General features: G+C 40.6%; 4 protein-coding genes across 4 annotated transcripts; all 4 read left to right on the plus strand.

Moving 5' to 3' along the window:
- The first annotated feature begins 2,100 nt into the window (after positions 1-2,100).
- On the plus strand, positions 2,101-5,849 carry LOC146512606 (dual specificity protein phosphatase 13A-like). Its single transcript, XM_085169814.1, has 3 exons — positions 2,101-2,466; positions 2,633-2,850; positions 3,349-5,849. Exons 1-3 carry the CDS (start codon positions 2,339-2,341, stop codon positions 3,558-3,560), a joined length of 558 nt encoding a protein of 185 aa, XP_085025940.1. The 5' UTR covers positions 2,101-2,338; the 3' UTR covers positions 3,561-5,849.
- Positions 5,850-8,223: 2,374 nt separating this feature from the next.
- Positions 8,224-12,828, plus strand: LOC146512607 (dual specificity protein phosphatase 13B-like). The gene is made up of 5 exons (XM_085169813.1): positions 8,224-8,352; positions 8,566-8,635; positions 9,845-10,029; positions 11,622-11,842; positions 12,584-12,828. Exons 3-5 carry the CDS (start codon positions 9,875-9,877, stop codon positions 12,802-12,804), a joined length of 597 nt encoding a protein of 198 aa, XP_085025939.1. The 5' UTR covers positions 8,224-8,352; positions 8,566-8,635; positions 9,845-9,874; the 3' UTR covers positions 12,805-12,828.
- A 264-nt stretch (positions 12,829-13,092) lies between these two features.
- Positions 13,093-18,976, plus strand: LOC146512608 (dual specificity phosphatase 29-like). Its single transcript, XM_085169815.1, has 3 exons — positions 13,093-15,184; positions 15,411-15,628; positions 16,224-18,976. The coding sequence occupies exons 1-3, from the start codon at positions 15,057-15,059 to the stop codon at positions 16,409-16,411; spliced, it is 534 nt and encodes a 177-aa protein (XP_085025941.1). The 5' UTR covers positions 13,093-15,056; the 3' UTR covers positions 16,412-18,976.
- A 185-nt stretch (positions 18,977-19,161) lies between these two features.
- dusp29 (dual specificity phosphatase 29) lies at positions 19,162-20,408 on the plus strand. Its single transcript, XM_085169812.1, has 4 exons — positions 19,162-19,311; positions 19,445-19,664; positions 19,757-19,980; positions 20,068-20,408. Exons 2-4 carry the CDS (start codon positions 19,483-19,485, stop codon positions 20,280-20,282), a joined length of 621 nt encoding a protein of 206 aa, XP_085025938.1. The 5' UTR covers positions 19,162-19,311; positions 19,445-19,482; the 3' UTR covers positions 20,283-20,408.
- Positions 20,409-20,479: the final 71 nt, after the last annotated feature.

Genomic DNA, 20,479 nt, shown 5'->3' on the forward strand with positions numbered 1-20,479 from the left:
TAAAAGTAAAACATTATATAAGATGGTAATGGTGATTTTTTTAAATTATATAAAAGTCACTCCTGAATCAAATGGTAAACCATCTAAGTGTTTAATTTATATAATATATGTATAGGTATATATATTTCCCGCCAAATTTAGGTTACTCATGTTGGTTTGCTAGCAACATTTTTTAACAGCATTAGCTAACTTCTTCGCTAATGATGTTAAAATGCTAACTGAATGCTCAGTCTGGGCGATACAAGACCTATCTAGACCTGACAATCATCTATAGAAACAACAAAAGGTTTTATTTTAGAAAGTGAAACCTTTCAGCTAATGAGGGTAACTTTGCTTTCGGTTACTCATGTTGGTTTGCTAGTGACAGTTTTTAACAGCATTAGCAACTTCTTGGCTTATGCTAACTGAATGTGCAGACAATGTTGATCCTTAACCAACACTGTTATGATAATGTAGAAACAACACCAACATGAGGATTCAGCTAACCACTGCACAGACATTATGTCGGTCTGTTGCCACACTCCTGACTTGCTAAGCTAGCTAAGCAATAATAAATAAATAAAAACACTGTTAAGATTAGCAGGTCAAAGTGATGCAAAATGTCACAGGGCAAGACACGAAAGGAACACTAAATCCTTTGCTAATGGCACATTTTCCTACATGGCATCCCTGTCAAGGGCATATGTGGACACATGATGAAAGGACCCTGGATAAATGCATCCTGGAAAACCTCACAAGAGACTTTAGCAGTTGAATTTCCATTGTTATCACATTAAAAAAAACACACACATCTTAAAACCAAGTGTTAGCAGGATCAAGGTTTTATTTTCTGGCATTTCCAGCAAGTGGTGGCGGCTTCATTATCTTATTAACGAGACAAAGCACAGCAGCCTTCACGTGTCTCTTCAGCATGTATCACATTCCTTGCAGCTAATAATGGGGAAATCTGTTCAGAATTTTGCACACCTAACTTTTTTGCACATTAGAAGAGAGAAAAAAAATAAATAAAGATTCAACCTTGCCTCCGAGTCTCAGGTATAATGGGCTCCCTCCATCCCCGCTGGTGATGGCTGTGTGCATCAAAACCTAGCAGGCTGGGGATCTTTTTCAGATAACACAGGTCTTTGGAATGTGACAATGTGCTTTGGGTTTCCTCCAACGAAAGTGACTATACAGCCTGACAGTCTTTTGATTTCAATGGTCTCTTAGCAAGAAGAATCCTCTTCACAGATATCCTGAATCACCAACGGCTCAGAAACATCTCCCTCTACATTACCGCTGTTCTCGAGAACAAAAGCTAATTTTTAGTGTCTGGTGAATTGTCTGGAGCTCATTCTTAAGTGTCTCTTGTAGAGAATAACTATTCTTAAAATGGTTGTAAAAGAGCTTCTCAACCAGAAAGCTCAAAAGGGAACAAACGCACAATCGCACCATGCTTGTCAAACTACTCTTTCTCTAGCATTTATGGATCACATTCTTAAGGTTTCACATATATATTCAGCTGCATTCCCCCCCCACACACACACACATTTTCACACCACTCTAGAGTCTTCAACAAGGAGAAGCAGCACTTTGAATTATCAATCAATAACCGTCTCCAGGTTAAAAGTGACCCGGAGACATTTATTGACTGATTCTGCATCCAACATTGGTACTGGTATTCAACAACACGCCACTGCACCCACATTTTACATACACATTCATGACTCCGAATGAAGAAAAGTCATTACATTTCATGGTGCGAGGGGGAAGTTAATTAGTTTTTTAAAGCTAAAATGGGTGAAATTGACCTGCAACATAATAGAGGAGTTAAAATAGACATTTGCACAGCATGAGAGGCTGTTTAATGTCATGAACAGCCCACAGCAAAGCTCTTTTCTCTCTCTTTTTTTTTCAATTTCCACTTTGCTTTCACATGATATTTGTGTCAGAGCGTAAACTAGCTGCATGAAGCTGTTACCCTCTTTCTCTTCTATAACCGCTGAATTACACTGGACTTTCTATCACACAGCATAATCACTTCACTTAAACATTTTGCCCATAATTACATTTAGTTATCGCTCGTTTATGTCATGATTCATCTGTTTGAGGCTTATTAAATCTCAGTCCCGCCGTGGTGTGAAAAGCACAAGCCCCGGCTGCAGTGTTTGTTGTTCTGCCCTCTGCACGAGTAAGACTACACGCTAGGTTATGTACTAAATTGGGTAACTGTCCAGTGATAGCAGATAAACACCTGCTCGTGCACATCATCTTGAGCCGGAGAAAGACGGGGAACCGCTTTAAAACAACAAACATTTGGACCAGTGATCGATCCAAGACAAGGGATTTGGATTTTAAAATGTCAGCGCTGAGAAGCAAGAGAAAAGAATATCTAAGTGTGAAGGATTTGCAGAAGCTTTTGGACTCTTGCAAGCTGCACCTCAATCAAATTGACGAAGTGTGGCCGAACATATACATAGGAAATGTGTAAGTATGTACTTTTATTTCAGATGATTCGGTTGCCTTGCAAAGGCTGTTTTCTTTGACATAACTGCTTCCACGTATTGTTTCACTCTGGCATAAAAATCATTGTGCTGTGATGCGTAGAGTTCCCATAAGTCTTGAACCTCTTTCTGTCTCTTTGTCTTGCTAGGGCAGTAGCCCAAAACAAGGCTGCCTTGCTGAAATTAGGTATAACTCATGTATTAAACGCTGCTCACTCCAAGCGAGGCAGCATAGGGAACCAAAGCTTTTATGGCAACGACTTTGTGTATTGTGGCATTCCAGCAGATGACTCAACACACTTTGATCTGGATGTTTACTTTCAGCCTGCAGCCGATTTCATTCACAAAGCTCTGAAGTCACCTGATGGTAAGACTCCTTGAGGCTTTTAATATAGTATTACAAGTGCTACAGTTTTCCTTTCTCAAATCCCTGTATATCACATCTTTTATTTAACTCTGCAAATCCTTATTACAATAAACCCACTCATTCCACTCAAATTCTCCCACCGCGCTGTCCTTTCAATGTCACCTGTCAGCACAATGTAAGACAGCTTTAAGTGTATTTTCAGCCAGCTGTAATAATAAGAGTCTTACCTTGCAGAATTTAGGTATATAATGTGACCATGGCTCTTTTCAAAGAAGCTATCAAGCAGCGGACGGGTTGGGATTAAGGAGACAGTTGGGCCCAGTCTGCAAAGGGACCTTAAATGAACAAAGAGTGAATTGTAGGCACTATTTTTAGCTCGCAGCAGGGAAAAAGAAAGACCACAGCGTGAGACGGGCAGTCATGTATGATATTAATAAGTCTGAGGCTTCTCGCTAATCCTTTCTTCACATCCCTCCCTTCATCTTGCCTGTTCTTCAGGGAAAGTTCTGGTGCACTGCATCATGGGAATGAGCCGGTCATCGACCTTGGTTTTGGCATACCTCATGATCTACCATCATCTCCCACTCAAACAGGCTTTGCAGAAGCTGATCCAGAAAAGAGCCATCTACCCCAACAGAAATTTCCTGGCTTTGCTGTTGGATCTGGATCTTCAACTGACAAAGAAAAAGAAAACATGTCGGATCCTGTAGTGAAAAGAGGCATTTACATCTTCAGCCACAAAGCCACGCGGTGGTTTCTGGGAATAACGATGCCAGCCAGTCTGTCGGTGCAACAGTCCAGACTGAAACGTTCAGACACATCATCGTGAAATTTGGTTCGACTGAGTGAATTTCTGTCGACTCAGCTGTCCACATCACTAACAGAGATCAAAGTTGCACAAATCACACAGAATAAACTATCAGTGCTTGTTTTTATATTTATATGTTACTGAAATGCCAAACGTTAATGGCAGGAGACAAACTCGGTACACTCATTAGTCTTTACTTTTATTATGATGAGGTTCACCATTCTAAACAAGCTCACATAGATAGATAGATAGATAGATAGATAGATAGATAGATAGATAGATAGATAGATAGTAGGGGTGCAACGATACTCGTATCGATATCGAACCGTTCGATACAGTGCTTTCGGTTCGGTACGCATATGTATCGAACGATACAACATTTTTAATTTATTTTATCAACTTTCCTTCTGATGATGCTGTCTGTGTTGAGCGCTCAGTGGATCTGCGCTCGACAGTGCAGCCTAGGCGGAGTAGTCGAACACAGATTCACTGAGCGCAGGGCAAGCTAGCGAGACAGAAGCTAGGCTAGTTGCAACATGGCAAATTGAACCTCCCCCACCCTCATTCAGATCTGGCGTTTGGAACTATTTTGGTTTTCATGTGATGTATGACCCTGAAGGTAAGCCTGTCATGGACAAAAGTAAAACAGTATGTTGGATGTGCCAGCAATGCTCAATTGGTGGGAACTAGTGTGTTAGCGCAGTTAGCTCGTTAATGTGTTGACGTCTTCCAGCCCCACTCATGAGGTGATCCGCGGTAGCTCGTTAACGGAGATTTGCCGTGTTGTGACGTTAATGTCATTTCAGATTTACGCTGACAGCACTAGTGGGAACACAACCAATATGACTGCACATTTACTCCGACATCATCCTAGTGCAAAGACAAGTGGAAGCAGAGAAAAACAACAAGCAGCATGCTACAAACTTTACCCGAGTCATTTAGACAGCCGTTAGCACACGATTCTCCTTATGGGGACCTGATATGTTTAATATGCTGCTGAGAATATAGCCCAGAAGAAGCGTATAGTATAGCTTTTATTTTGGAAAGAGACATTTCTCCATAATAAACTCTCTTTTCCAAAGATGAGTGATTCCTCAATCAGATACAGGGCTCGCAAAATCGCTAGCCCGACGGGGCTTTTTTCCAGTCGGGCTACCAAAATCTATCTCTGCCCTGCCCGTCGGCCTATCCTAGGAAGGAAAAATATATGTCAATGCTTTTGCATTCTTTTGGAAATGTAGCTGGGTAATTATGTCATTGGCATCGGCCACTGTCAATATGTGACATACTGAAATCGCGTTTGAATTTGCGCTTGTTTTTTGCTTTCACTTTGCAATCGCGTGAACTGTGTATAGAGAGCGACAGTACTGATTGGTGAGTGATGATAATTTGCGCACCAATTCCTCTGACATCGTCTTATCAATCGTTAGCTTACTATGCAAACATGACAAGTGAAATCTCCCGCAGCTTAAACATGTGAGAGGTTGATCGCGCAGAGAATCGCTGAGCGTTATGTTAGTGCGTGTGTAAAAGCAGCAGGATATATATTTTAGTTCTGCTGAGCCAAATAAGACAGGTCAGCGTGAAGAAGTGACAGCCAAAGAAAAGCTTACCACAAAACGGAAAGGTTATGACAAATCAGACTATAAGGAAAAAAGAAAGTGCAGCTTTATGGTTTCATGGACAAAAGAATTTCTGTGGCTGCAATATGACGAGCTAAATAACCAGGGCTGCACATAAGTGGTCCGCAGGTGCGCATTCGCTGTCAAAATAAAAACCCGCACAAGATAAGAAGTTGCAACGCGTGTTTGCGTACATAAGATTTTCAGGAGGACAGACATTTGTTTAGAACTCTTAAAGATGTCGAAGAAGCTCCTTTAAGCAGTTACTGTGATGTTCCTCCACCTCCAAAGAAATGTCAGAAGGAGTCCGAACCACAAAAGAAGCGCGTATTCTCTGAAAAGTGGTTGCAGGAGGTGAGCTGGCTTCAAACAAATGATGAACGCACAGAGATGTGGTGCAGAATGTGCCGTGAAAATTTAATAAATGACAAATTAATAAAAAGGCATGAACATTTTTTTTGTATCGAAAAAATATCGAACCGTGACACCAAAGTATCGAACCGAACCGAACCGTGAATTTTGTGTATCGTTGCACCCCTAATAGATAGATAGATAGATAGATAGATAGATAGATAGATAGATAGCCAAGTTCATATTAAAGGAGATTTTCAAATGTTAACATAGGCCTATACAGGCTCATAAAGATTACATGCTACATGATCACAAGCTAAGGAGTAGCAAATAAACATGCTATGATAATACTTGAATACTACAGAATGTTAGCGTTGAACTACCTCACATTTTTTTATATTTTGAATCCGTGGAGGAAACTTTCTTGTAGTGTTTTTTAAGGGACTGGAACAAACAATTATTCTCCAGGCTTTCTGAAGAGAGAGGGCATTGGCTGCTTTTTCATTCATTTTCAGTCACTGAACTTGACCATTTTCAGAAGAAAGTTCTTTGGGGGGTTTAGGCACTGTGTTACTAGCAGCCTGTTGCGAAACTAAACAGCCAGTTCCCATTTCATTAGTTGATTCTGGAAAAATTACCATAGATAACACATTTTGACAGACATAAATTTTTTGCACCAACAAGGTGTCTCCCAGTGGACTGTTAGCCAAAAACTTGACAAATCTGAGCACTGTGTGCAGTGTGTGCTTAAAAATGTGATGAAGTGAGGTGAAAAAAGTGGCAGGCACGTATCTACATGAGATGAACAGTATCTGAAAGCCATGTCTCAGGTCTTAGTTGAAGGGTGGCTGTCAAGAAACTGTTCTTAAGAGATGAAAACAAGCACAAAAGACTTGGTTATGCCAAATTACACAAGAACTGGACTGACAATGAGCTGCAATAGGTCTAATGGAGTGATTATTATTTAATCATCAGTATTTATAGAGGAGGTCAGGAGAGAACAACAACAGTGAGTGTCTGCATTTCAGTCAATATTATCAATATTACCATCAGCAATTCACTGATCCTAAAAACACTACCTCCGATGTAAAAGCATAGCTGGATAGAAAAAAGACACAATATAAGTCACGGATCTGCCTCCTCAGAGCCTGGACCTCAAGCAGAGTGGGATCATCTTGACAGAGAACAGAATAAAGGGCAGCCAACATCCAAAGAAGAGCTTCAAATGTCCTTGAAGCAGCTGGAGAACTATTCCTGAAGACTACTTAAAGAAATTATTAAACCTGACTTAGGTTGTGTTAAAGAAAAAAATGATGGTGATAGCAAATACATTTCTCGTTAGAATTGTACAAACTCTCTATGTATGTTTATACATGTATCAATAAATTTACCAATTTTGTTTTTCCTATCGAAATATACAAAATGAGAGGTGGCTCAAGGGTTTCGCACAGTATTGTTCATGGACATTTGAGCCCAACGAAAGCAGATGCTGGCACGAAAATAGCTTAATTATCTTTCTCCAAATCCAGTGATCTTCATTTATAATAGACTAAGCTGCATCATCTCCTCATTAGCCTGCTAACTGGGATTTTTAATGCAGCGAGGTTGTTGGGTTTTTTTTATGTCTTAACAAAAAGAGAGTCTGGTTGCAGAAATAAATTTAATGTCAAGTAAAATGACAACAGGGCATGTTTACAACACTAAGACAAGTCTTTACTTCTCATTCTTGTAAGAAGTTTTTTCTTCTACAACAACAGAGTAGACCAAATGTCTAATGGAACATGTTTTGCAAAGCATAACATTTTAGTAGAGTCTCTAGGTAACTCAGAAAAGAGGGAATCAATCAACAGCATCTGTTCAACACATCGCTGTTCACAGCGTGTGAAATTCATTTGGTGTATTTGTCAAGGCAGTGCAGTTGATCACTGCTGTGCATGAAAAGGTTTCAGGTCTTTTGATTGCCCATGAAATCAACTGTAGAGGCAAAGGTACACACACATTCATCTAGCTTGACACCAATGATTTTGACCTGTTTTGAATTATTATGTTTCTCTGAATCAAACATTCACAGTAAGCAAGAATGTACAGTATTATACACAGAATTATAAGTCATACGTTCAATTTCTAGATATAGACTTTGTCAGTGCTTACAAAAACATACAATAAATGTAGACATTTTTACAAAGAAATGTTTGTATTTGCTCATCCATCTATATTTGTGTCATTTTTCTGCAATATAAATATGTTTTTTTTTTAGCTTTTTAAAACTTCATCAGTGTCAATATTGTGGGTTTATTGCAAGTTCCCATTTTTGCTGATATAATTAAGAAAAAATCTCTGCTATCATTTAATTGCACCAAGAAAAAAACATAATCTATACTTCTTTTTTTACATTGAATGACCGAGTGTTGATTCAAACACAGTTCAAAGTGGAAAAAAAGCTCAGGGAAGTCAGGTTTAAACTCAGCTACAAGCAGCTCTGATCTAATTTTCTTGCTATTGAAAAAGCCGTGTCCTATCCTCCCTCCTGTGCTGGCAGCTCGGGTAACCTTTAAGGAATGCAGAATATGGTGCCAGAATTATTTTGGGCTGAGATTCAGATGTTAAAATAGCAAAAAAGGTTGCAGGGTAGATTACCAAGGAGAACACAGGCAGTTGTGCTGTCGACCTACATGTAGCTGTTGTACAGAGAGGCCATGAAAAGCAACGTTTCCAACCAAGGCAAGTGTCAACCAACAATGTGTGCTTACAAATTGATTACAGATAAATGTAGGCGATGTATATTCATAAGTGTGTGGATTTATTGCACTGTATAGCTTTATTTGCAAGATAAACATGTTGACAGAGTACTTGTGAAGTAGTATTCACTGTGATACTGCATTGCCTGACGGATTATGATACTTTCTTCTTTCATTAATTGGCCCACAAATCCAGATGAACCACATCTGAAAGGCTAAAGAGGGAAGTGTAATTCATAAAACCACCAAGAAGAGGCCCAGAGGAGGTAAAAAGCCATTTTTATTTGCCCTCCATGTTAACCGCGGGCACTTTCCCATACATAGCATCTTTAATTACACAGAAGTGGAGCAGGAAGGACAGGTTAGCCTAAGGGGAGAGGGTATGAAAGCAGTGCTGCAGCTCAACATGTGCACCAGGGAAATCAGTTCTCTGCCCCTGAGTGTGGGAGGCAGGAAAGGGTTGTGCTTATAGATCAATGAGGAGAAAGAAGAGCCTCCAGGTACGCGAGGCGCATGTTGTACCTGTGCAAAGACACCATTTAGCTCACACAATCGTATGCATGAAGCTTACATTGCGTTAGATGCAGCATTTCCTTCATGCACACGTGTTCTGTGTGACACACAAGAATGCACATGCAGGGATGGATAGAGGCAACATGATGTTTGAGTAAACCTCCATATGTCACAGCAGCGAAACAAAAGGTCACTAAAACAGATTTGGTCTCAATGACTCATCCCTGTGGACACGACAAAAAGTCTCAAAACCCTGAGAGCAACATTATGTCTCCACACGCAGCAAGAATGCAAATAAGAAGCTCGGCTGCTGTTAGTTTCTTTTCAATAACAATGCCTACACATCGCTTGTACGTCCACAGCCTCAAGCACAGTCACACACCTGCCTAAATGGATGCTAATGCATACAGTTTGCATAGTACGAGTCTCTCTAGAGCTCAGTGTGTAAATTGTAAATGCACAGGTTAGACTTGCCAGCAGCAAATGAAAAGTGGTTTATAGACATTGAATGCCAATTTTCTGCATCTCTGGAAATAAATAAATCTATCCAGCGCTGCTATATAGATACAATAATGAGAGCATCATAAGGTCAGCTTACAATCATATGATCCTTTGCTACTGTGGAATGCGTTAATTGTCATAATTGCGGTCTGTATTTAAAGGCTACAGACCTGCATATGAAACCTGCTAATTAACGATCCTCGCTATAATCCCACGCTGCACTTAGCAGTCGTTTCTCGGTGTTTCCTAAGATGATGAGTACATTTCAATTAGGCATTTCAGTGGAGTTCGTTGGTATTCATGGGCAATGCAGATGAACCCTGAAACTCTTTGAGCATCTTTCTTAAAGTTTGAAGTGTAGTAAAGGGCAAAGTGCAGTAAAACATACGCTTTTATTGAGTTCTCAGTTTTTATCGCGGTTCAAATTTCAGGGCAACGACCACTTCTTTTCTTAATGAAAGGTTGTAAAAGCAGAAGTGGAGAATTCAGACATGCCCAGAGGCCGCAGCTGCCTGGCGAGCCCTGAGGGGGCAGAAGGCCGGTATGAAACCCCCCCAGCTTCAGAGCTTCAGAGACTGATGTGGACAAAAAAAGGGACCAGTAACCATCTGGATGAGGTTCATCCCGGGATCTACATCGGAGACATGTGAGACTGACATGTTACTGAAATATTTCACTATGGCTAATGTGTTTAAATAAAATTTTATAATTTTGTAATAAAGTAATTAAGTATTCTCTTAATTGGGCTCAGATTGTGAGTGCATGTGTAATTAAATTCACCATTATGATTTTTACATTATTGAAATGTATCCTTTTTTTAAAAGCACCTGGTTATCACACTAATGTGCAAAACATTAACAAGCTTTCATCACAACTGTATATAGTCATCCAAGTGCTAATGCCCATGTGAATAGTGTGTAGTAGCCTTATGCTAACATGCTAACATCCAACTTTACAATAATGAAAGTAGCTGTTTTATGAATACTGTTTTGTAGCATACTGTCTATTTTTATTTTTAGATACATGGACAGTTTTCTGCCTTCATCATAGAATATTTAGGTACACCTGCTAATTGTTAGCAATTATCTAATCAGCCAATCAAGTGATAGCAACTTAGTGCATTTAGGCATACAGACATAGTCAACAAGACCTGCTAAAGTTCAAGCTGACCATGATAATGGTGATGAAAAGTGATTTAAGTGACTTTGAACATAGCATAGGACATGCCAGATGGGCTGGTCTTGTGATTACAGTACCGTCTCTAGTTTTGACAGATAATGATCCAAAAAAAGAGAAAATATCCTGTGAGCGGCAGTTCGTAGGGAGAAAACGTCTTGTTGATCCAAAGAGTTAGAATATAGAATATAATGGCAAGAGCGCTTTGAGCTGATAACAAGGTAACAGTAGCTCATTACAACTAAGGTATGCAGAAGAGCATCTCTGAACCCTGAAGGACCACAGCAGCAGAAGACCACACTGGGTGACACTCATGTCTGCTATAAACAGGAAAGCAACCCTTCACACAGACTCACCAATGTTGCCTGGTGTGATGAGCCTCAATTTCTGCTGCAACATTTGGCTGGTGGGGTCAGAATTGGACATAAAAATCATTAGAAGCATAGATCCATCCTGCCTCGCATCAAACGTTCAGGTTGTTGGTGCAAGTGTAATGTTATGTCTCCTTAAATACCAAATGAGCATTATTTAAACACCACAGGCTACCTGAGTATTGTTGTTGACCGTGTCCACCCCTTTATGACCACAGTGTACCCATGTTCTGATGGCTGCTTCCAGCAGTTTCCTGTACTCGGATGACCTCCACAGTCACCAGATCTCGATCCAATAGAGCACCTTTGGGATATAGTGAAACATAAGATTCACATCACAACATAATATTTACTTTTCATATCATGCATGAAGGGATCTTGATTAAACTAAGAAGGATAAGGTAGGGCATTTGACAGATATATTATATGCATTACTATATGTGTAACCACAGAGGAAAAAATACCCCCTTAAAGGGCAAAAAACAGGGACTGCGTCTTGTGCACTGTGCAGTCTCTCTGTATCATTCATAATAAAATGTAATATTATAACAATTCAGTTAATTAACCTAATGATCTACATTTTCCCCCACTGCCTGCCATCTTCCTTCTTCTCCTCGAGTTAGCTTTCTTCGCTTTATCCTCATCATTTGTTTAGTTTGATTGCAGAGATAATTCTAATTTTTCCCTTTAGGTACGCAGCCAAAGACAAAAGGACTCTCCAGGCTCATCGCATCACCCACGTGCTTAATGCAGCTGATGGGAAGTTCAATGTGAACACAGGGCCCAGCTTCTACCGAGACACCGCAATCACTTATCATGGAGTCGAAGCTTTTGACATGCCATCCTTTGACTTGAGTCCCTTCTTTTACCCAGCGGCCAATTTCATCAAGAGCGCTTTGAGCTCTCCCACAGGTGAGGCGCTCTCACAGCGCTCAAGGTATCCTTCATCGTTTTCACACATTAACTCGGGGAAGACGAGCCAAGGCAGAGAAACATTTGTCAGTCAATTCCCATTTACAGCAGACCCCAGTTGTATCAGTCATTAAAATGCAAATCAAACACTAAACATAATATCAAGCTAATATCTTTCCCCCATGGTAATCTTCTCATAAGCTCAGACCTCGGCCAGGAAAATTGGTTTTAAATGGATTGCCCTGGCAATTTGTAAGCAACACTTTTATTGGACATGGAAATTACACAATTATGTTTGTGGCCTGTGCTTGCCTGGCCTGTTATGCAAAGTGAAGTCAGTATCTGACATGACAGTAATAAGATGAGGCCTCCTTCTTCACATGCTGGCTGATCGGGGGCTCCAGTGTGTGGCGGGGCCTACAGTAATCCCCGGCAGAAATACACAGAAGCCAAGACAGTTCAATTACGCGCTCCTCTGCGCCCTAATCCTCAGGCCTGATAAGGAACCAGGGATTACCGTGTGTAGAAACATTTGTTGCAACATTGTTGAAAACTTTTAGTCGGGAGTAAGAAGTACTCCTCCCTGTGATGTGCACGGTTTTTAATCCACAGAGGAGTTACAAATTAGATATTTAAAACAAACTTTACAACAATAATCCACTGATTGCGTGTAGGCTGGTAGGCTGGCTGCGTTCTGAAATGATCCACAGGAAGTCTGATTTTCTGCCTTCTGACTGGCAGGTAAAGTCTTCGTCCACTGTGCAATGGGCCTCAGCCGCTCATCCACCTTGGTTCTGGCTTACCTGATGATCCACGAGAACATGACTCTGGTGGACGCCATCAAAGCTGTGGGTGTCAACAGGAACATTTCTCCCAATAACGGGTTCTTGGAGCAGCTCCGAGCACTGGACACAAAGCTCCACTGCCAGGGATTATCCAGGAGCTTCAACGGGCGGACGTAAAAATAAAATCCTTCAGTCCATAAATTTGGATAATATTTTTGACCCCTGTCCATGTCTGAGTGTTAAAAAGCTATTACAGTGATAATGTTTTTGTAATGAACAGACACTTCAGCTGTATTTAAAGGGCTTCAAGGTAAGAAAATTTAATAACCTGATGAAGAGTGATTTTTAAACATTAACAATTAAGTTATATGAACAAAACGTGCTTAAATTATTAGCTCAAAATACCCAAAAGTATGACACAAAAGGACGACTGTGAGGTTTTAAGGTTACAAAATCAGAATTAACACAAAACACAAAGAAGATTACATTTGTGTTTAACTGTTGAAATTCTTCCCCATCTGTGCCTGTGTCTCCAGTCTGCAGTCAAAAATGTATGCCTTTATAGAGCTTCAAACATTTATGTATTAGAACAGTTAAGTTACATTTGTGTTTGAGAAGCTACAGAAAAGTTACTGCACTCAGTGAGTTATACAGTCACAGATTACACTACAATTTTTACTTGACAGTGAGTGAGTGTAATAGTGTAGTCATACAAAAGCTACAGTTCTTGCCCTTTAACGAATACAGTCAAATACAGCCCTTTGACTGGGCCATCGCAGCACTTTCATTCTTTTCTTTTTCAGCCGTTTGAATGTAGATTTGCTCTTGTGCTTGGGATCATTGTCCGGTTTCAGCCAACCTTTAGCCATCAGACAGATGGTCTCATATTTGACTTTAGAATAATTTGGTGGTGGAGTTCAAGGTCAGCTTAATGACTGAAAGGTGTACATGTCTCAAGGGTGCAAGACAAGCACTGTGCTTCACAATAGATATGAAGTTTTGTGCTGATATGCTGTGTTCAGTTTTCTGCTGCAGTGGATTATGGACAAACATCACCAGATATTGTTCCAGAGGTTTCCAGACAGAAAAGAGGTTTTCTGCTGACAACCTTTCTAAACACTTTTGTTCAGCCTTTCTTCAAAATTTGCCTTCATGAAGTTTAACATGTACTTTCCTAACTGAGCCCTGAGATGTAAATCTTGAGTTTCCTGAGGTTTCCCCGAGCATTGTACCGAATTTGCTGAGAAGACTGTGGCATTGTGTTAACACAAGCCTGCCAAAGCCCTGCTTTTACAGAGGTGCTTGCACTGCTGATGATCAGTTAATCAAATCCATTTGATTAGCAGCACCTGGCTGCTGCCCTAACCTCTTAATTCCTATAAAAACAGTCAGTGTGTACAGAGTTTTGTAAAAAGTTGCTTTTTTCTTCTTCTTTTTCTGCCCGTCCAATATTTACTACTGCACCTGTAAAACATCTGTTATTTTGTTTAGTCTATATAATATGGAATGCACACACAGAAATGTGAGGAATTTATTTTGTATTTTCATGAACTTTCTTTAAAACTTTTTTAAAGTCAGACTTTACCATCAGAAAACTCAGTTTTCTAATGAAGTTCATGAAATATGATGGAGAGTTTAAAAGCAGCTACTAAATGTACGCTTTCCTAAAGATCGTCTTGTCAACAGCACAGTGTGGTTCGCTTCTCTCAGCAGTTTAAATTATCTTTAACACACTGACTCAGACCTTCACTCCAGAAATTCAACTCTCAGTATAGCTTATATAATCTTTGTGTTCTTCATAATGACAGGAGCAACCTATGCAATCAAAGACAGGACTTTAATAGTTTGTTGACGACAACATCAGGCAAAATAGGAAGTCATTCATTTATTCTCGTCAGATGATTTAAAATAAAGAGACACAGCAACGCCATCTGCAATAGCTCAAACTGTGGTTTGAGCTCAAACTGTGGTTTGAGCTCGTTCAGCGTGGCAACCTGACATTAATTCCCCACCATGTTTTGGATCACTTGCACTATTACAACCATTAAAACTGCAACGGCTCAGTAGTCGAATTTATCACAGCACAAGCAGCCTGGCTTCTGTCACAGTCATCTGAGGAATAAATAGTCCACACTGCTTGTGCCCAGTCTCTGGTATGTTCAGCTGTCTTGTTCCAGTGGGGCTCAGCCTCGAAACAACACTGATATCCAGCTCAGATGTAAAACAGCGCGAGCCGCACCAGTAAGGTTAGTATTCGCTGTTGGTTTGTCTCAAAAGCCTGCAGCAAGAAACACCAGCAGGACAGCAGTAATAAATAATCAACATTTGCATCCTGGAACATAAAGTATCTTGCAAAGTTATTTATCTATGTACTGAGTTGAGTGAAAGTGATAATTATATAAAAACACTGAGGTGAGAGAGATACAGATATGACCTCAAAGGAGGAGCCAAAGTATCAGACACCACCCACCTGCGATCTGCTCAGCCTTCTGTTGAAGAACAGACGCCCCACTGGAGCTGTCAACGAGGTTTGGCCCAACCTCTACATCGGAGATGCGTAAGTGACATTCTCACATTGGGGGCCCCTAACTGCAATATGGTGATCTGATTGTGAAACTGTCGCTGCAAACAAGTGTATTTGGCCAACTGATGGGACAAATATAAAATCTGTACATTTGAGTCACCGGTGATGCATTTGCACACATATGCTTCCGGAGCTGCACACAGGCGAGAAAAATCGCTAAAAATTACATTTCTCATAGCCTCTCTCGTGTCATTTACAGGGCTGCAGCTCGGGATAAAACCCTGTTAGCGAAACTGGAAATAACACACGTGGTGAATGCTGCAGATGGCCCCCAGCACATTGACACCGGGCCAGGTTTCTACGCAGACGCCAGCATACTGTATCACGGAGTAGAAGCACCAGACTGTAAAGATTTTGACTTGAGCCCTTTCTTCAGTGAGACGGCTGATTTTATTCATGGTGCTCTGAGCCAAAAAGGTACCAGTCTATTTTAGCAACACATGACAAAATAAACACATAAGGATTGAGCTTTAATAATATGTTACAGTCCAACACATCCTAATATAGAAAAATGATGCATCATCAAGCTGAAAAATGATGTGTAATAATGATATTTTATGTTTTGTTGCACATATTTAAATGCATGAAAACATAAATAATTGCCTTTGCTTCCGGGTCGTGTGCGGAGACTCCAGCTGCTCTCTATAATCTAAAATAATTTCACAATGTTTTATTATTTTTAACTTTTATTTTAAAAATGTAACGCTTCTATTTTTCCCCATTGCACAAACATTTAGAAGAACAATAATTTGAAATAAAATCAATTTAAAATGGTAGCGAGAGTTAAAGTTGTGAGCAATTACTACAGGGACACGTAAACACTATTAATGCTATGACAGCACCTGTGTTTGTGTCATCATATGTCATCATTTCTGCTGTGAAAAAAACCTTTTGTGACTGTTACACTGTGAGCTGAGCCCACAGTTGTAATTAATCCCTTTGTTGTTTGTGTTTAACCCAACGACCCGCAGAATTCGCAGCTTATTTTAGAGTCTGCCTTTTGTCCGTGCAGGGAAGGTGCTCGTCCACTGTGCTCGGGGAATCAGCCGCTCGGCAGCTCTTACGCTGGCCTTCCTCATGATCAAAGAAAGGCTCACACTGGTGGAGGCTGTGGAGGTTGTGTGCCGGCACAGAAACATCCTCCCAAATGTTGGATTTCTGAATCAGCTCCGTGAGCTGGACTTATCCCTATTCACGTAGTAGAGCACATAATGCCAAAAAGGGGACAGTTTCATAGTTGACATTATCTGTGCAGATGAAATCGTCCTGGTGGCTCCATTTGGGTGGCTTTGGGCACTCGCATCTTAAGTGAATTAAAGCGCCATGTAATCCAACTTGGCTTGATGGGATTTTGCTTAGCTTAGTCAAGCGATACATCAGCGTTCATAATAGCACACTTAAACGCACAACATGCAGAGCACAAAGTAGAACTGACAGACAAATGTTTTGTCAGGTGAGCGATCAGCACAGAGAGTCTGCCTGTCAGAAAGGGTTTGTCAACACTAAAATAAAGTTCGCTGAAAGTTAAAAAGACTTCAATCCTGTCATGTTCAGTTCATTTTTGACACAAACGGAACCTCATTGTATTTGAGACAAGACTATTTCAAGCCTTATTTTTTAATCTCTTTGTGTTTTTCACACTACAATTCTCCATTTTACAAACCAGAATTCATCACTGCAGATTTCTGGGTGATTTCTTTTTTTCTCAGTTTTCCATAATTGAAAAGTATGAAAGTCAATCAGCCCACTTATCCATGAGCTGTGTAATTGATTGCTTCAAAAGCTCATATTGTAATATAATGCTGTTTATGATTAGACTAAATTTTAAAAAATAGCTTATTATATAATTTTAATAAAAATGAATGCACAATTACTGCTCACTATGGCAGACTACACAGCTCAAACAGTGCCATACGTGTCACAAAAAGTGATGGTTCTTCACTATTATTGTTATTAATAATAAACTGCTCTTTATTTATTAACAATAGCTGACTTAAGGTGTTTTATATTGCAAGATAAACACCCTTCAAAATGACACACATTAACCCGATGAGCCACAGAAAAAAACCCTCCTTTTTAAGAGGAAATCATGGACAAAACCAGTTTGTGGAGAGCAGCCATCTGCTGTGACCAGTCAGGATGAGGGAAAAGTAGTAAAATGTAGCAAAAGCATATCCGTAGAGAAAAATACAGTCATGACATCGGTCCTCCCCAGACCTCAACATTATTGAAGCAGTGTGGGATCATCTTGACAGTGAACAGACTAAATAGCAGCCAGAATCCAAAGAAGAGCTTTGAATGTCCTTCAAGAGGCCTGGAGACGATTTGACAAGAGGACTTTCTTAGATTGTTCGGACTGTGTCAAAGACTAAATACCAAATACTTTGACTTTGAAGCTCATTAGAATTCCGTTTTTGCCTAAAATACTATATTTCCATGTATGTTTGCACGTTTCAGTGTGCAAATGTTTCACTGCACGCAGTTCCCATTTTCCATTTTCAAGTTAAAAAAGGAAGGCATGGCTCAAGACTTTTGCACACTACTATATAACATTCCTTTATATTTCGATAACCCTTGATTAATTAAAAACAAAAAAAAGCTGTTGTTTATTGTAGGAATGACAACTGAAGAGAAATCATTTTGCAAAAAGTGTGTGTTGTGTTTGGGGTAGCCAGACTTTTCTGTGACCTGCAATCTCTGTGGGGGCCAGGGCCACCCTTGGCCACCTCTTATCTCTGCTCCTGATCACTGGCACAAAGTGCTACAGACTTTAGATCTCAACAGACTAGGGTAAATGACAAAAAAAGCAAATATTTGTGTTATATTAATCTGTATTATATTCAGATTTTAAATCTGAACATCTTCCTCTCCACTTCTTCATACTTGACCAGTAACGCAAAGCACGCAAGGAGCTAAATGTGCAAAAAACAGCGGCATGGGCCTTTAGGCTCACGTCTTAAGCACAGCACAATCAAGATCAAGACCCCTGCTGTACTGGAACAACACACAGACAGTGCATGCTTATAAATAAACAATGCTCCACTTACTTATTCACATTTCTCAAAATACTGCGTCCTAACTGCTACAATCCAGTGACGTACAGTTAAAACTGTGATGTGTCTAAAGAGTCTTGATACAAGATGACAAAAATATGCCAGCGTGCTTTCTGAGCATGTATACAGATTCAGGTCAGACTTTGAAAAGAGATGAAACACTGAAGCCATCTTAATAAGAGATGCTCTCCAGAGCTCGCTGGGAGAGAGATGCTGTCAAAATAAAAGGAATTGGATATCACAGGTTTAATGATTTCACTGTCAGAATGAATGATGGCAGAGTATGAAGATATGAGGGAACAATAAAGGAGTTTGATGGTGTGAAAACTCTGTCTGACATGTTAGCAGCTTCATCTAGCCATCCTGCAATACAGCCATCATCACACTCTCACTTTGGGGGCTTGCATTTAGATCACTGAATGGACTGTGCATATCATATAATGGGGAATCAAAGACGTGTGCCATCTTGCGAAAAACCTCATCTGTCTAACAGTCTTGACACATTTCAGTTCTCTTTTGGCCCCCGAGAGGCTCCAGAAGATGCTGAACATCCTTAACGGGTGTTGTGAGGCTGTGCTTACACAGCTTCTCCCAGCGTCTGAAGATATGCAGAAAGGCTAAGAGAGACTGACACAATTTCAAGGACTCGCTCGTACGGTTGAGCAAAAGCTCAGAGTGCCCTGTTTACTCCAGTGAATATGGGTATCCTTTGGCAAGTGCAAAGTTTGGATAAGCACAGCTTCCTGCCAGCAGCAGAGATTAAAGTTGTGTGTTCAGAAGTGGATGGCAGGGACTGGCTGGGTGGAAGTTTTCCCCACAGGCAGAGAACGTGGCAGCTAAGGTCAGGGGCCCGCCACATCACAGCCCTAAAAATATCCTCTGCATTTGATGCCCGTCACAGAGCAGTTATACAATCTGTGCCCTGACTTGAGCCTGCCAGAACTAAAACCTTACCATGTTCTGCCTTCAAGGGCTGCTTCACAACCAGCTGCCAGAATGATGAAAACCGAATTCCCGGGAAGAAAAACGAAGGACTTCAATCTCCGGGTGAGTGCTGCTGAAGATGCATGTGAAAAACAAAAAAAGCAAAAACGGTGCTTTTTTATGACAGTAGTTTGAGGGATGGAGGAATATAAGAAAAAATAAAAAAGCAAGTGTGGCATTTCTTTTTCTCCTTAAGCAAATAAATCATGTGTGAGAGGAAGCCACGGTGAGAAAATGGCTTCTCGCGAGTCGAAGACTGGCACAAAGATAAATGTTACTCGGGCAGCTGAGGAATCCAGTCCAGTGGATGATTATTACACACCTGGGGGCTATGAGTTGGAGAAAATCCTCAACCGAGGGAGTGTGGCTTACACTCATGTCAACGAGGTTTGGCCTAATGTCTTTATTGGGGATGAGTAAGTAAGAAAAAGTTTTTCTAAAAGCATAAAATGTCTAAACTGAATAAAAATAACAGGATTAAAATGATACTGACACTGGCTTCTTGTAGGGACACTGCAAAGGACAAGTACACACTGAAGAAGCTGGGAATTACGCACATCCTGAATGCAGCAGAGGGGACGTGGAACAATGTGGACACTGGAGCTGGCTACTACAGTGACATGGACATTGTATACTATGGTGTAGTAGCAGAAGACGTCGCAACCTTTGACCTCAGCCAGTATTTTTTCTCCGCTGCCCAGTTTATTGAGAAGACACTGAGCAATCCTCAGAGTAAGACAGCTGCACAGGAAAAAACTAATATTTTGGCTGAAAATTGCCTAAAACATGCCGTGAATCTGTTCTCTGATTCATCTGCAGATAAACTGCTGGTGCACTGCGTGATGGGAAGGAGTCGGTCCGCCACACTTTTCCTCGCCTTTCTCATGATCTGTGAGAACATGACGGTGGTCGACGCCATAGAGCACGTAAAAAATCGCAGGCGTATCATCCCTAACTGGGGCTTTTTGAAGCAGCTGCGAGAGCTGGATCAGCACCTCTTGGAGAAAAGGGGGGAATCTGCAGGGGAAAGCTGATTGTGTGGCTGATCAGTCTGAGACTAATGTCAGTGGAGACTAAGTCAAATCCCAGCCATTAAGACTTGTCCAAGTCACGCTACGAGTTACAGCCATGTGGAAAAAATAAAGTCCTATTAAAACTAAGTACAGCTTTACTGCTTCCATAGGAATAAAAGTAAAGTCAGGGGTAAGTAGCAACCAGGTGCTGCTAATCA

Source organism: Neolamprologus multifasciatus, chromosome 8 (assembly GCF_963576455.1).
Source record: "Neolamprologus multifasciatus chromosome 8, fNeoMul1.2, whole genome shotgun sequence".
NCBI lineage: Eukaryota > Metazoa > Chordata > Actinopteri > Cichliformes > Cichlidae > Neolamprologus > Neolamprologus multifasciatus.

Excerpts from the sequence above, each read along its gene's own strand:
- LOC146512606 (XM_085169814.1), top strand. The coding sequence starts at position 2,339 with ATGTCAGCGCTGAGAAGCAAGAGAAAAGAATATCTAAGTGTGAAGGAT. Across the intron at positions 2,467-2,632 it reads AACATATACATAGGAAATGT|GGCAGTAGCCCAAAACAAGG; the intron begins GTAAGTATGTAC and ends TTGTCTTGCTAG. Across the intron at positions 2,851-3,348 it reads AGCTCTGAAGTCACCTGATG|GGAAAGTTCTGGTGCACTGC; the intron begins GTAAGACTCCTT and ends CCTGTTCTTCAG.
- LOC146512608 (XM_085169815.1), top strand. The coding sequence starts at position 15,057 with ATGACCTCAAAGGAGGAGCCAAAGTATCAGACACCACCCACCTGCGAT. Across the intron at positions 15,185-15,410 it reads AACCTCTACATCGGAGATGC|GGCTGCAGCTCGGGATAAAA; the intron begins GTAAGTGACATT and ends TGTCATTTACAG. Across the intron at positions 15,629-16,223 it reads TGGTGCTCTGAGCCAAAAAG|GGAAGGTGCTCGTCCACTGT; the intron begins GTACCAGTCTAT and ends TTGTCCGTGCAG.
- dusp29 (XM_085169812.1), top strand. The coding sequence starts at position 19,483 with ATGGCTTCTCGCGAGTCGAAGACTGGCACAAAGATAAATGTTACTCGG. Across the intron at positions 19,665-19,756 it reads AATGTCTTTATTGGGGATGA|GGACACTGCAAAGGACAAGT; the intron begins GTAAGTAAGAAA and ends GGCTTCTTGTAG. Across the intron at positions 19,981-20,067 it reads GACACTGAGCAATCCTCAGA|ATAAACTGCTGGTGCACTGC; the intron begins GTAAGACAGCTG and ends ATTCATCTGCAG.
- LOC146512607 (XM_085169813.1), top strand. The coding sequence starts at position 9,875 with ATGCCCAGAGGCCGCAGCTGCCTGGCGAGCCCTGAGGGGGCAGAAGGC. Across the intron at positions 10,030-11,621 it reads GGGATCTACATCGGAGACAT|GTACGCAGCCAAAGACAAAA; the intron begins GTGAGACTGACA and ends TTTTCCCTTTAG. Across the intron at positions 11,843-12,583 it reads CGCTTTGAGCTCTCCCACAG|GTAAAGTCTTCGTCCACTGT; the intron begins GTGAGGCGCTCT and ends TCTGACTGGCAG.